Genomic DNA, 14,275 nt, shown 5'->3' with positions numbered 1-14,275 from the left:
TTTTTAAATGCATTTTCAATCCTGTCCTACAACATAATAAATTGGCTAAAATATTAACCGAAACACAACCGGCCAATGATTGAAGTCACCCCATTTTAAGTATCTTAAAGTTCTTGATGTATCTCTTCTTCTTGAGTTTTCGCCTGGGCTTTGTTGTCTTTTAACGCCTCTTCTGATTCTTCTGAACCTTCTGATTTTTCATTTTGTACTTCTATATTATCAGATTGATCCTCTTTTGACTGTTTTTCCGTTTGTGAATCAGCCGTTGTTTTAGGAACAGATTCTGATTGAGATTGTTCTTTCGTATCTGTCGCGTTTTCATTTGTGCTTGCTGTATGATTTGTCGCAGTATCTTGCTTTGGTCTCCATATTTTTGCCTTATTTATAAGATATTTTACTTCCCTATCGAGTACCGCCATTTTATTTGCAATATCGCGAACTTTATATTTTACTAGTTCATGTAAACTCGTCTCAGCAAAGGATTTAACAACTGTATCATGGTATTCCTATAAACAAAGACAATTTAAATATCATGAATAAATGAAACGTATTAAATTAATAACTTACCTGAGTTTCATTAATCACTTTTTCTAATGTTTCTATCTCGACTTGTGTAAAAATGTCACTTGACAAGCTCAAATTTTTCATGTTGTTTAAAAACGTTGTGCTTGCGTTTAACATAGAAGTCATGCCCTTTAACACTTCTGGACGTTCTCTATGTTCGTAGACACGCTCGTACACGTCGTTAGTTAATTTTTGAAGTTCTGCCAATTTTTCCTCGTATACTTCAGCAGTTGCAGTGAATCCATCTTCGTACAACCATTCAGAAATTTCAGAACACGCTTTTAATATACTTTCTATTTCTTGAGGTGTAGCTGCAACGGCATATTCCTCAGATTGTAATCTTTGTTGAGCATCAATTATGAATGTTTCTAAATTGTTCAAAGCTGTTTCGCGTCTCGTTTTTTCGAAATCATATACATCTAAACGATGCAATCTAAAAATATAACACAATGTTAATATTAAACATGTATGTAATGCATTTATATTGTTATCTATACGTTTACTTACTTATCACGAGATTCAACAAGTTTATCTCCAGAAAGAATCTGAGATCCTAATTTGATTTCTTCAGCTTTAATAGGCTCTTTAATCGTTACAATCGTAGCCTTTTTCTCCTTTTCTTTTTCTACTTTTTCAGTTTTGTTTGTTGCTTTATCTTCAGTGGTGGTAGTTTCATTTTTCTTCTTCGTTTTATCTTCCGTTTCCTTTTGTAAGTCAGGATACTCTGGTTCCTCATGAACTGGTTTGATGTCTTCTTTTAATGGCTCCTCTGCTTTTCCTTCTTTGTCTTCTGATCCTGTAAATTTCAATGATATACTTATTCCACATTCGTACAAAAATTTTAAGTATTCTCATAACTTTTTATGTCATTATGTTTTATAAATGCTTGCAAAAAATGGTTTAAAGTTTTGCAAGAAAAAGGTTTCCATAAACTTTTTAGTGCATTTTCTAAAGTTCACTACAAAAATGTATTTTAAAAAAAAAGAAAAGAAGGGAATAATTAATTAATCAATTAATCAACTAATTCACATGTTTCTATTCTGGGAGTTGGTTATGATCGTACTTTGGGAGGATTAGAAGTGCAAATTGATCAACTAATCAATTAATAAAGTACAATTAACATTTTTTGCAATGCATTCAGCACAAACCTGCAAAAAGTTTACTAATAGTTGAGCCAAGTATTGAGAAAGTACCCTCTTCTTCGTCAGAAGCTGAACTTGATTTTTCTGACACTAATTCTACATTCAACAAATTAAGTATGCCACTATCATCCATGGCAAAATGTGCTTTAATCCCTTTACTTTCTGCTCCTTCTTTAGTATGCTTTTCTAAAGCTTCAGCTACACCAGATAAAGTGATAGTAGATATATTTAAATTACCAATAGCACTAAAATAAAAAAATATGGGATTGATAAATATAAAAATATTACTGCAAACAATAGTTGTACAAAATACTTACGCTGTTTCGTTAGGAGGCAAGTAGTCCAATTCAGCATAATTAATATGGAATTGGAAATTTTCTGTATATTTATTAAATGTTATAATTTTCTTTTGTGGGTATGGATTCATTCTGCCAAATAATGACTTTTTGACCTAAAAGTAGCACATTCGAAAACGAACCTAAGTATGGTCTCTTAGCATATAATTTATAAATATACGAAAATAAAAGACTTACTTGTTTTACTCTGTTATCAACAGTTCTGTCAAAAATTATTTGTATAGGAAACAGCACAGCATCTCTGGTAACGAATTTCTTCACTTTGAATCCTTTACTAAGATCTGCAGCTTTGTATACTGCTCCTAATGTAGCTGCTTCATCTGTATTAATATTTTTAGATAGTTCAACTGTTAAATACTGTCTTAAATACTCCTGTATCTTTGGCATTCTAGTACCAGCTCCTACTATTACAACTTGAGATATAACATCCATTGTCAAACCTGAAAATTTCAAATGAATTTAGAACGATTATATGCGAAATGTATATATTTTGTATTTTAACTTTACGTGCCTGATGTTTTTAAAGCAATTTTAATAGGATTTTCTACACGTTCAAATATATCAGTGCAAAGTTGTTCCAGTTTTTCTCTGGTAACTTGCACCCTAAAATCATGTTCATCTATCAGCCCTTCAACTTGAGCAAAATGATCTGTATTTGCACTTAATACATTCTTGACACGACCAGCTTCTTTAAAAAGTTTTGCCATTGCTTTTGGATTTTTAAATACTGAATTTGATGTTTTATTTAACGCATCAAATTCCTTAGCTAAATGATGTTGTAGTCTAAGTTGCACTTCTAATCCTCCCAAAGTACGATCATAACCCACTCCCAGAATAGAAACATGTGGATTAGTTTCAACAAATCCTTTCTCCTTCGTTTTCACGTTTTGATAACTTACAACTGTTGCAGTTGTACTGCTAGCCCCCATATCATAAAACATCACATAATGTGCAGTATCGTTTATTTCTTTGCTACGAAAAATTCCATAATTTAATGCAACAGCAGTATAATCATTAATTAGTTGCAAAACTTTGATTCCCGCAAGATCTGCTGCTTGGGCAAGAGCTCTTCTTTCAATTTGATTGAAAAATCCTGGAACAGTTATTACTGCTTCACTAATCGTCTGACCAGCTGAAGTTTCTGCAAATTCTTTTCCTTTATACAAAATTTGTGCAAGTAGTTCCTCAGGAGTAAATGTAGTATTTTGATCAAGTCTGAATGCAATTGTTTTACGTTCTTCGTCAGAAATAATATCATAATATGGAAACCGTTTTTGATAAAGCTGCACCATAGGATTATCTATTGATTTTCCTAAGAGATCTAATATGTAAGAAAAACTGTTTTTAGGTGATTTAATTCCTACTACTTGAGCATCTTCTCCAAAACTTCTTTCTCCGTTACGAAATGCTATTGTAACTGGCGTTTTCCTCTTTGATTCTTTGTTAAGAGCTATTTCCATTGGAACACCAGGCTATATAAAACAATATTTAACATTAAATACTATCGTTAAAATTTATCAATAATCATACGTTTCAAAAGGTTTATTATATAGAATTAATAAAGTATTATATTTTATACATACCGAAACAATAGCAACTTTCATTGATTCACTACCAATATCAATACTCATAACAGCAACCCCATTGCTATTATCAATAAGGGTCATGATAGCAATCAATAATGACCAAATAATAGACATATTTAATTTGCTTGATTTCATCTGTAATTAAAAACAATACATAAACACCATAGTGTCTGGTAATGCAGTACTTCAGAAATGTTAAATCAAACAGTTAATGGGTAAGAGATTATACTATACATTTCAGAAAGAAAAACAGGTAACTATAAACCAATAAACAAAATATTTATCTAAATAATAATTTTCATTTATATAAAATCTTAGTAAACGTATAAAAGATGTTTTTTTAATGACACGAGGGTTTTCATAAGGCTGTCAAACATGGTTATGATAGCCGGAAAATTAAGGAATATTCACTACCAATTTCACTTACTTTTTATTTCTATCTTAAGGCTATTAGTCTAACGATAAAAGAGCTACTGCCATAGGCACAGACAAACGTTTGTTTTAATTTATTTAACGTAAGAGAAAACGTTACTTCTTTTCCTGTTTCGTCAAACTGAACACAACCATGTGTTTGTGTGGCATAACGGGATTGGTAATGGAAGATGGAAGAAAACGCTCATATTGGTCCGCGTTGGCAAATCAAAACCAATAATCCGTTATTTCACCCCCACTATGCTAAAGTAAGTATATTTTAAAGAATTAGGTATATAAAATTGTGATTCTTTTTTTAAGGAACCACTTCTTTTGGTAAACAAAATCATAATTTATTTAAGAAACTGAAATACATTAATCAGTTTTTACTTACAATTATAAATTATATTAGTATTTGTAAAAAATAATCTATCGATTTTTATGTGTTTATTCAAAACAAAAATTTAATTAGATTTTAATTTATTAATGTTGCACTGTATAATGATAAATAATCATAAAAAGAGGAAAACTATGAATTGTTCAGTAAATTATTTCTATTTAAATAGTATGACGTTTATATTTTATTATACTTGTTAATTATTTAAATTTAATAAGATGTAATGCAGATAAACAATATAAGTTATATATGAATGAAACATAAATTTGAAAAGTTATTTAATTTTGTTATGAATAATTCAATCCATTCATAGTGCAATACATGTAATTATTTGATCCTTAGTTTGAGATGTTTCATATTAAAGCTTATTAGAACTAGAAGATGCTGTGCAAATAATAAAAATATCTTATATGCATAAATATTGAATAATCCTATAACTCTTCTGATCGTCCAAATTTATAAGTGAGAGAGCCCAAGAAGATAAATACATTTTGTAAAAATAGGCCTACACCAGGCCAATGATGTTGTGCTTCTAAAAATGAAATTAATAACATTCAATCGTTCGGTTGTCTATATTAGATTAGAAAACATGTACATACCTGCAGCTACAAAATCTGCAAATAAAATCCAACAAGCTGCGATAACTGCAGCAAATCCCATTACAAACCCAACAAACAACCAACCTCTTGCACCCCTAGCTCCTAAATAACCGCCATTGTATGCATCTCCTCTTATTTGTGCATTTGTTACAGAATTTACCCTGAATTAAATGAAATGTACAACGTTATTCATTTAAAAAATCTATGTAAATTACAAACTTACATAAAGAGAGATATTGTTCCAAATACTCCACACACATGATACGCATTTGACATTTCATTAGGGTATTTGGCATGAGCATCGATAATAAACCACCATCCTATAAAGAACTGAAATTACAAAACTAATTAGCATGTTTTATTTTTGTAAACACCAAAATGTTATGTATCTTAATTAATTTTTATAAAATAATATAACAAAATCTGAACAATACTTTCATGTATAATTAAATGCAATATAGATTTTACTGTAATGTCAATTTCATTTCAGACAATGTAAATATCAATGTTTACCAATGTTCCAGCCAACATAGATGCCAATACATTTCGTTTTTCACCTGCTTCAAACCATATGCAATTGGAAGACTGTATATGTTCCAAACACGACGTCATTTTGTTTTAATTCTCAGTTAAATAGCTCAGAATGTTATATTAGACAGCTAACCTAAATAAAAACACATATCAATTCCAATTACCACAGAAGCATTGAAAAATACTGAGAACAAAAACTCTGAAACCTATTTCTAGATTGTAAACTTTGTTTGACATTAAGCGTATTTCCTGTTATATCGATCATATTCGATATAATCGTATCGTATCGTAACAAAAAACTTTATAGTTGAAATTTTAATATATTTTTTATTTGATTAAAAGATGACTTTTGTGTAAGAATAAAAATAGACAAGTATAGAGAATACGTTCCACCCAACGCAGTAAATCTGTCTCGCCTGTGAGACGAACCGTAGAAACAAACAACGTATATTTACTTTGCTTTAACAAAAAAGTATTACGAACGTGGTATAAGTTTATAGTAAACAAATGTTTAAAAATATATATTTTGTATAAAATGACAGTAGATTTAGGTTTTGCAGAAAAACGTGAATCTTGGCGGGTAGAAAGTAGATTTTTTCCAAGCAAAATTGGTGGTAAGCCGGCGTGGCTAAATTTAAAAAATATTCCTGGAGAGAAAGATCTTCAATGCGAATATTGCAAAGAACCTTGTATTTTTTTATGTCAAATCTATGCCCCATACGAAGATAATGACGATGCTTTTCATCGAACGATATTTGTTTTTATATGCAAGAAATCCGAATGCTGTAGAACAAATGAAAACGGAAATTTAAAGGTATTTCGTTCACAATTACCAAAAGTGAATGAATTTTATCCGCCCGAACCACCTGTGGAACAGAATGACTGGAGGACTGATATTAGTATGTTCTTTAAAGACTTATAAAAATTTTTTACCAAATAAAATTTAAGCAAATTTTATTATGTAATGCTATTCAAAATTTTTAGATATAAATCAGTGGAAAAACACATGTTACATTTGTGGAATATTAGCACCGAATCATTGTTCTAAATGTAAAAATGTAAACTACTGTTGTCGTGCTCATCAAGTTTATCATTGGAAGCATGGGCACAAAGAGTCTTGTAACGCTAACAAAGAAGTCATTGTAAACAATAAATTTTTATTTCCTGAACATGAAATAGTGATAGAAAGAGAAGATGTAGAAAATGATAATGATGTGAACAAGTTGAACGAAGAGGAAGAAGAAATTAAGAAGTATGAAACAATGATACAAAATAATGAAGCAGGAACTCTTCAAAATGAAAATATACAAGAAGAATTATTACATATAGCTAATCAAAAGGAAGATGAAACATTTTCTAAATTCCAGTTAGCCATTGATGAATATCCAGATCAAATTATAAGGTACTGATTTTCCTTCTCTTATTCATTCGCTAAAGAAAATTATGTTCGACGTTTTGTCTACAATGTTTTGATCTACAGATATAACAGGGGAGGTGAAATTTTATATATCTCAGCAGAAGCTAAAATTAATAAAATACCAAAATGTGTTGACTGCAATGGAGAGAGACAGTTTGAATTTCAAGTAAAAATGAAAATAGTTGCTACTTGATTTTTAATAAGAAGTTTGTACACTATATAAAATTTATTTGTTTTAGATTATGCCTCAATTATTGAACTTCCTTGATTTAGAAGATCCATTTAAGTGCATCGATTGGGGAATTTTAGGAGTATTCACTTGTATAAAATCGTGCACACCTAAAAATGGATACAGCATAGAATATATATGGAAACAAGATATTATTGAAAATGAGTCTACCACTGTTTCTTAAGTGCATAATACATGAATAATTATAAAATATTATTAGCATTGTACAGAGTATGAGAATTATTCGATGAATAATGTATAATAAAATAATTTACATTATTTTATTAAACTATTTTATAACAGCAATTTATTGTACATTTTTATTTTTTGATGGTTTAAATTCCTTTGGTACAAGAATACATGTAGTACACATCCTACCACATCCTATAATTAACATAGTAACTAAATAACAATTATTACATAGGTACAGTTGATAACAATAACATAAAATTAACAAGAATGTAACATTTTATAGATAATTCTTCAAAATTAAGTCAATAAATAAAGTATTCAATATCAATTCTAAACGTAACAGTAGCTGAAACTAAATATATAACTTTGATTTTTAATAATACACATCATATAAAAATATATATTCATCACGATTTAAATACATATATTAAAAATAAAAGTTGATAGCACAACGATTGTGAAAATATACATTCCCTTAAAAAACTTTATAATTACTTGTAGCACCATGTTTAAAGTTACTGAAACAAATATCACTTGGTTGAGGCATACAAGGCACACAAATCTTACGATAAGATACGATTAAGTTACAGAAAAATATATGACGTACTAATAAAATTATAGAAATATATCTTTTTTCGTCATATAGGTAACATGTCATTGTAAAAAATCACGAATACGTTTAGTGTATTTTCTTATTTCTAATTGACGAATCCTTTGTACTTATCTTTATATCACTTCGTTTTCGAACTTAATATAGATGCACTATCTTGACAATACTGCTTAAAATACTTTAAAGTAATACTACTAACAGCTTTTGTCAGATTATGGGATAAATCAAATGGATCTTGCACACATAATGAAGAATCAATCCGAAAATATTCCGGATCGTTAGATTTATATATATGATTGATATAAGGTTTCATTTCTTTGGGCAGCATATCTAGATTTATAAAATCTTTTTTCGCTAAGGCGTAACCCATAAGTGGACAAATAATGTAATGTCGATAATCAAAATTAGCATAGAATTGAAAAAAACCCAATAATAGCATAGAAAGAGATTGCACAGATTTATTATTATTCTTTGGTTGTGCAACACCAGTTTCCCATCCTAAAATTAAATTTTATTTCAAAATTAAATTTATAATTATGTTCTCCTGTGTATTCAGAGTATTTGTATTAAAAATAACACCTTACCACATATAAGTCTAGATTTATTTTTTTCTTTTATTAATGTAGCAACACTTGGTAAATGCATATTTAACTGTAGATAAAATATAACAATCCAAGCAATAGCATAATTTGTTAAACCATGCCTTGAAGGTAAATTGAAACAAGATAACCATTTCTTAATGAACAGTATTAGTTTTCTGCACGGTGGATATGCATCATTAAATGACCTAATAATTAAAATGAATGGTAAATACGATATTTTATCTGTTTACACATAACATTAAAATAAAATAGGCTACAATACCTTATTAGTTTAGAATTTTCAACTGAAAGACCATTTGTAAGAGAAATATCACATTGTATATTTGTTGGTTTATATAACAACTTTATTATAGGAGTTCTTGACTCTATTATTTCTTTCACTTCCCATTTTTCCTTTTGTTGATGTAAAATTTTCTCAATAGATATGAAATATTTCTTTTTTAATGATTCTTCTTGATCTTGATAGTATGTATTTCCTATTAAAAAATAACAAATTTTAAGACATTTAAATTTTCATAAACTATACGTCCTTTTACAATATATATATATATGTATGTACGTACCACAATCAAGATATATATCTATGTCACTATTTACAGATCCAAGTCCAGTAATTCTAGATCCGAATAAAAATGCTTTAATAGAGGGATAAAATGATTTCAAGGTATTTTCCAAAGATTGTGTAACTTCCTTTTGTATAGTGTCATTCATTAAAATTTGTGTTTGTTCAAATAAAACATCAGAAATTTCGTCAACTTGATCTAATAATTTCTTTATACATTCAGGAAGATCTTCAACCATAAAATCTTTACTTTTTATTAAATATTTATGCACTGGATCATTACAATGTTCTGTATAACAGTTTTTTGTGTCCAACCATAATGTTGCACATGGAATACAAAAATCAAATATTTCCTTTGTTGAATCTTTCGTATGTGTAGCAATATGTTCTATAAATTCCAATTTATAATTGAAACTTTTTTGGCATGGAACACACGAAAATTTTTGAATGCTATACCATAAATTTGTAAGATTCTGTGTTATAGAATTAAAAGCATTATCTATAACTGCACAAAAGGTTTCACATTTTTTCTTATGCATCTTATCATTAATATGAGCATCAATATTATCGGTATCATTTTTGATACAACTTTTACATATATGACATTTTATGGAATCTTCTGAAATTTTCTGCATATATTGCTTTATCAATTTTTCAGAGTCTTTATCTTCTTTAATTGTATTTAACTTAAATTTATGTGCGTCAAGACACGCATGTTCATATAATAGATCCAATTCTTTTGAAACAGTATTATTACAAGCTAAACAATAAAAGTTTTTACTACTATATGGCATAAATGGTTTAAAATTTAATTCCATATTATTCAACTTTTTTTTATCCAAGGTATACATTTTTTCCTCAATTTCCAAAAATTCTTCACAATATACTTTATTCAAACGTTTTACTAGCCTTTGTCCTTTATGACCATGTTTTTCTGATGAATTTGATTTAAATGGAGAAACTTGTAGAAGCTTTGTAATTTGTTCATTTATATCACTTGTTATATCAAAACAATTATCAGTAGTTGTCTGTTCTTTCCCCATTTTATTACTGAGACAGTTTAATGTTTTACTAGAATCGTTTAATGTTTCTGTGGAAATTCGTTTAATTCTCCACAGATGCATCCGTGCTTGACAATGTTCTCTTAAATTGCGACATGTGTTTAATGTTACTCTGCAAATTAAACAGGAATAGATAATTTTATTCTTGATATCATCACAAACTACAATATTTGAAGTATCAAAAGATATAAGGCACTTTTCTGATAAATACATAGGTACATTTCCTATTTTTGGAAAGAGAACACTACAAAGTGCAGATTTTGTACCTTCTAATATGTTTTGAGTATCATCAGGTGATTGTGGAAATATTTTAATGTTATTTGTTTTAATATGTATCAAAGTATTCTTCAAGTTGTTTAAATGTTTTGTTGAATTTAAATGAGTAATTAATGAATTAGTTCCCTGTATTATTGATTTACAACAAAAACATTTAAATAAAAATATATCATCACTTATACTCATAGCAGGTATGTTACATTTATGAATTACTGTATTAATGTGCTCATGTAAATTCTTAATATCTATTTGTATACTGCATAATTCACAAAAATACAAAGATTTGTCAAGAGCATTAGTATTATTACTATTATCTTGTATTTCATTAATTCTATCTTTTTCCGCAATATTTATTAAATCTTCCTGTTTGGATGTATCATTTAGGCTCCATTTTTCATTTACACTTACATTCATTTTATTCTTTGAAAAGTTAACAGTTGGTTTCTGATTTGCACTTCCATCATTGTCAGAATTTGTACACATAGCGTATGTAGTTTTACAAATATTTGAGTTTTGATCTTGACATTTTAATTTGTTGGTGTGAATCTTTCCATTAATATGTTGTAAAACATCATGTAATGAATTACATGTTCGTTCACACAGTGCGCATATAAATTTAGATCCTTTTATTGTAATGTTATTACTTAGAAAAATCTGATCATACTTATTCAAACAATTCTTCACACATGCTGTTGTACAAATTTTGCAGTCAATGTTAAATTTTAAATTTGATTGATGATCTTTTGTTTTTGACTTTTTTGAAAGTATATCCACGACTGTTATTTGAGATGTATGTTTGTTTTCAATTAAAACTAATTTTGTATTGTCATTATCATTTTGTTCCGTACTCTGAGGTAACTGATTAACTTTAGCTAATAAACTGACATGTTGCCTTCCTTTGATATGAGGTAAAATATGATCTAGGGATGGCAAATGACACTTACAAAGCTCACATATTAAATCATTAGATGATAAATCTTCATCGTTATTTATATTTTGTTCTTGCTGAGTTCTCACGCTTATGTATTGTAATAAATTAACAATTTTACTCTCATAGTTTTCTTTTACTTCATCTAAATTTGATTCTACAACATTTTTAATTACTTCCGAGTTAATAGGTATGCGCTGAATTTGTTTAGATTCCCTTTCATTTAATGTTGTGTTTGTCTCTGTATGTTTCATTGCCATAATGTGTTGTAAAATATCGCTAGGAGTTAAACAACATCGATAACAACATTGACACATCAATTGATAATATTCAAATTTGAGTATTCTGTTATTAACAAGAGTTTGACAATCTTCGTTTGAATAGTTATATACTATTCTAAAAAACTCAAATGGTACGTATTTGCTATGTCCTTGGGAAACATATGAATCATATTTTTCATCTTTATATGTGAATGTATCTTTTAACAACAAGGACTTATCAGATGAATCAAGTTTCTTTTTTCTCACTTTTAATAACTTTGACTTAACAGATACAATACATATTTCACTGTTATCTTTATCACAATTTAAGACTACACATTTATTTTTTAATTGATCAATATGACATTTGTTTTGAACATGTTGTAAAGTACTAATTAAATCTGGAAAACTGCAATAACAAGATGTACAATTAAAACTACTTAAAACAATTATAGCTACTTTGTTATCTCTAAGTATCTGATAGGTTTGTCCTTCACAGTCTTTCAAAATGTTAACTGTTTGATCCGACCATAATAACTGGTGCTTTTCTTCATTAATGTGATGTAAAGCATCTTCTAAATTTGATTGTTCAGACATACATAAATGACAAAAAAATTGTTCATCACAACTGGTTATATTATGTTCTAATAATTTCTTAAACATTGTCAGTTACAATATTTTACAGTTATACAAATAAGAGGTAGTTTATATTAAGAAAGAATAGATTGTTTATTGCTATTAATTAATTGTACTTAACATTAGTGGAATGTCATAACTTGGCACTATAAAAAATAATTATATGATAACAAATAATTTTCATCGTGCTTTTCTTCAAAACTTATTAAAACTTATAAAACATACACTGTATATTGCATTCAACACTTTCTATTTAATTTTCAGTTTTTTAATTTGCTGTCGCACCCATACCAAATTGTATCTAAATATACTGTGGATATACAGTGTCACAGCCGGTGACAGTATGTACATATGTACATACACCTAAAGATTTAATATTTTAACTAATATCTGCTTAAAATTTGTTAGAAGGTTTTAAAATGCTTACCTTGCATATAATTTCATAAAAAAATGATTATCAAGTTTTATTATATTATTTCAAATTTAATGAACTATAAAAACATACCCAATATTTCCCATGACGGATAAATATAAAAGTTAGGAGCTGGTTGTCAGTCGAAGCAAGTCGAAGATACAATAATTATAGTGAAAATTATGAATTATGGGAATGCCTCGATATTCGATATTATCTTTCTCGGGAAAAACCCGAATATTCATTCAGTGTTGACAACCTTTATTTAGTTTTTATAATTTATATAAAAAGATACTAATTCATTTTTTATAGTGATTTTATAAGAAAATAGTAAGTTCGCTGTTTTTTCATAAGAATATTGATGCTGTGTTTTAAACTTTATTTTACTAAACGATTAATTAAATTATTGATTGATCGTAAATATACTATTAGCATATGACTTCTAAAAATTTGTTAAGTTTTGCGTTGAATGTTACAAATACATGCAAATTACAATTATGGAATAAAATTGAGGTGAATGATATAATTGTGTATAATAAAAATGTATAAATTTAAATCAAGTTTACTGATTAACGTAGTTTGATTGAATACCTCCATACGGAAGTGACATGAATTCCGATTGGTAGGGTAGCGTTATTTTATTACGTGTCATGTACGCAAATCTGCTTTTCTCGATTGCTTGAGAATTCTAAAACAGACCCTGAAATACTTTGATATTCGATTATTTCAATTATTGAAGGTATTGAAATACACGTTCTTATATGTCTATAGTAAAATGTAGAAATTCATTATTTTCATTCAATAGAAAGTGCGTGTATGTTAACGATGCTTAAAACTGTCATAACATATGCATTGTAAATGTATTTGGAATATCGTATCATTTAATAACTAAACAGTTAAACTTAAAAGTATGTCTATATAATACATGCACTTTTTTAATCAGAATTAACCTTTTTATTAATATACAGCAATACTTCTAACAATTTGAAGCAAGTCAAAAGTTTGATTTCTACTTACAGTATTTTTAAATTAATTTATTATTAAAAAATGATATTTTAATATCATGTTTATTATTTTTATTATTATTAACTTTGTTTAAATAAAACTATAATATAAGAAATACAAAATTATTATTATTATTATTATTATGATCAACTTTATTAATTTGCATATATTTTATTTGTAGCAAGAAGATGCGCCAGTTGAAAGGAAAGACAAAAGAAACAAACAAACAGAAGAAAGAAAGGAAAAAGGAATTTCTAGAAAACAAACAACGTGTTTTTACTATTGTGTTACCTACAATTGCTGCAATATTTGTTGTAATAGCAGCATATGTTTATGTTAAAACCCGTCCAAAAGTTGTTGAGTATTAATTGACGTATTTATTATTGACATTAAAATATAACTCATAATGTATTTCAAGATCGCTGAGAAAGTTCCTTGATATATTTGTACGGTTGAATAAGAATTATTTGATAAGAGGGCAGATGTGAAAGCCTGCTCA

At 28.0% G+C, this 14,275-nt stretch overlaps 4 protein-coding genes across 6 annotated transcripts; 1 reads left to right on the top strand and 3 right to left on the bottom strand.

Moving 5' to 3' along the window:
* Window positions 1-40: 40 nt before the first annotated feature.
* Grp170 (hypoxia up-regulated Grp170 co-chaperone protein) lies at window positions 41-4,249 on the bottom strand. 2 transcript variants are annotated; one of them, XM_034327598.2, is made up of 9 exons: window positions 4,076-4,249; window positions 3,646-3,783; window positions 2,574-3,534; window positions 2,240-2,502; window positions 2,024-2,157; window positions 1,758-1,951; window positions 1,072-1,360; window positions 568-997; window positions 41-506 (listed from the first exon to the last, which is right to left on the bottom strand). In XM_034327598.2, the coding sequence occupies exons 2-9, from the start codon at window positions 3,781-3,783 to the stop codon at window positions 105-107; spliced, it is 2,811 nt and encodes a 936-aa protein (XP_034183489.1). In that variant the 5' UTR covers window positions 4,076-4,249; the 3' UTR covers window positions 41-104. The 2 variants fall into 2 exon arrangements, with proteins under 2 accessions (XP_034183489.1, XP_034183487.1); XM_034327596.2 differs by having other exon boundaries at window positions 1,713-1,951; window positions 4,076-4,248.
* Window positions 4,250-4,597: 348 nt separating this feature from the next.
* Window positions 4,598-5,710, bottom strand: LOC117605862 (transmembrane protein 50A). Its single transcript, XM_034327643.2, has 4 exons — window positions 5,569-5,710; window positions 5,279-5,385; window positions 5,056-5,216; window positions 4,598-4,988 (listed from the first exon to the last, which is right to left on the bottom strand). The coding sequence occupies exons 1-4, from the start codon at window positions 5,665-5,667 to the stop codon at window positions 4,888-4,890; spliced, it is 468 nt and encodes a 155-aa protein (XP_034183534.1). The 5' UTR covers window positions 5,668-5,710; the 3' UTR covers window positions 4,598-4,887.
* Window positions 5,711-6,062: 352 nt separating this feature from the next.
* Window positions 6,063-7,538, top strand: Zfrp8 (Zinc finger protein RP-8). The gene is made up of 4 exons (XM_034327642.2): window positions 6,063-6,485; window positions 6,571-6,988; window positions 7,067-7,169; window positions 7,243-7,538. The coding sequence occupies exons 1-4, from the start codon at window positions 6,122-6,124 to the stop codon at window positions 7,414-7,416; spliced, it is 1,059 nt and encodes a 352-aa protein (XP_034183533.2). The 5' UTR covers window positions 6,063-6,121; the 3' UTR covers window positions 7,417-7,538.
* A 143-nt stretch (window positions 7,539-7,681) lies between these two features.
* LOC117605860 (uncharacterized) lies at window positions 7,682-13,008 on the bottom strand. 2 transcript variants are annotated; one of them, XM_034327636.2, is made up of 5 exons: window positions 12,787-13,008; window positions 9,200-10,371; window positions 8,899-9,112; window positions 8,619-8,821; window positions 7,682-8,532 (listed from the first exon to the last, which is right to left on the bottom strand). In XM_034327636.2, exons 1-5 carry the CDS (start codon window positions 12,801-12,803, stop codon window positions 8,156-8,158), a joined length of 1,983 nt encoding a protein of 660 aa, XP_034183527.1. In that variant the 5' UTR covers window positions 12,804-13,008; the 3' UTR covers window positions 7,682-8,155. The 2 variants fall into 2 exon arrangements, with proteins under 2 accessions (XP_034183527.1, XP_034183525.2); XM_034327634.2 differs by lacking the exon at window positions 12,787-13,008 and having other exon boundaries at window positions 9,200-12,709.
* Between the last annotated feature and the right edge of the window lie 1,267 nt (window positions 13,009-14,275).

Source organism: Osmia lignaria, chromosome 2, assembly GCF_051020975.1.
Source record: "Osmia lignaria lignaria isolate PbOS001 chromosome 2, iyOsmLign1, whole genome shotgun sequence".
In the NCBI taxonomy this organism is placed as follows: domain Eukaryota; kingdom Metazoa; phylum Arthropoda; class Insecta; order Hymenoptera; family Megachilidae; genus Osmia; species Osmia lignaria.
Note: the sequence above shows the minus strand (reverse complement) of the source record. Positions and strands in the feature narration are given on the sequence as shown.

What these genes read in the sequence shown, in the direction of transcription:
- LOC117605862 (XM_034327643.2), bottom strand. Translation starts at nt 5,667, where the DNA reads ATGACGTCGTGTTTGGAACATATACAGTCTTCCAATTGCATATGGTTT. An exon ending in CTATGTTGGCTGGAACATTG is followed by an intron (nt 5,386 to 5,568) that starts GTAAACATTGAT and finishes TTGTAATTTCAG; the next exon opens with TTCTTTATAGGATGGTGGTT. An exon ending in GGAACAATATCTCTCTTTAT is followed by an intron (nt 5,217 to 5,278) that starts GTAAGTTTGTAA and finishes CATTTAATTCAG; the next exon opens with GGTAAATTCTGTAACAAATG.
- LOC117605860 (XM_034327634.2), bottom strand. Translation starts at nt 12,386, where the DNA reads ATGTTTAAGAAATTATTAGAACATAATATAACCAGTTGTGATGAACAA. An exon ending in GAAAATTCTAAACTAATAAG is followed by an intron (nt 8,822 to 8,898) that starts GTATTGTAGCCT and finishes TTTAATTATTAG; the next exon opens with GTCATTTAATGATGCATATC. An exon ending in TAAATCTAGACTTATATGTG is followed by an intron (nt 8,533 to 8,618) that starts GTAAGGTGTTAT and finishes ATTTAATTTTAG; the next exon opens with GATGGGAAACTGGTGTTGCA.
- Zfrp8 (XM_034327642.2), top strand. Translation starts at nt 6,122, where the DNA reads ATGACAGTAGATTTAGGTTTTGCAGAAAAACGTGAATCTTGGCGGGTA. An exon ending in TGACTGGAGGACTGATATTA is followed by an intron (nt 6,486 to 6,570) that starts GTATGTTCTTTA and finishes CAAAATTTTTAG; the next exon opens with ATATAAATCAGTGGAAAAAC. An exon ending in AGAGACAGTTTGAATTTCAA is followed by an intron (nt 7,170 to 7,242) that starts GTAAAAATGAAA and finishes TATTTGTTTTAG; the next exon opens with ATTATGCCTCAATTATTGAA.
- Grp170 (XM_034327596.2), bottom strand. Translation starts at nt 3,783, where the DNA reads ATGAAATCAAGCAAATTAAATATGTCTATTATTTGGTCATTATTGATT. An exon ending in TGAAAGTTGCTATTGTTTCG is followed by an intron (nt 3,535 to 3,645) that starts GTATGTATAAAA and finishes TGTTTTATATAG; the next exon opens with CCTGGTGTTCCAATGGAAAT. An exon ending in TTGATAACAGAGTAAAACAA is followed by an intron (nt 2,158 to 2,239) that starts GTAAGTCTTTTA and finishes TGCTACTTTTAG; the next exon opens with GTCAAAAAGTCATTATTTGG.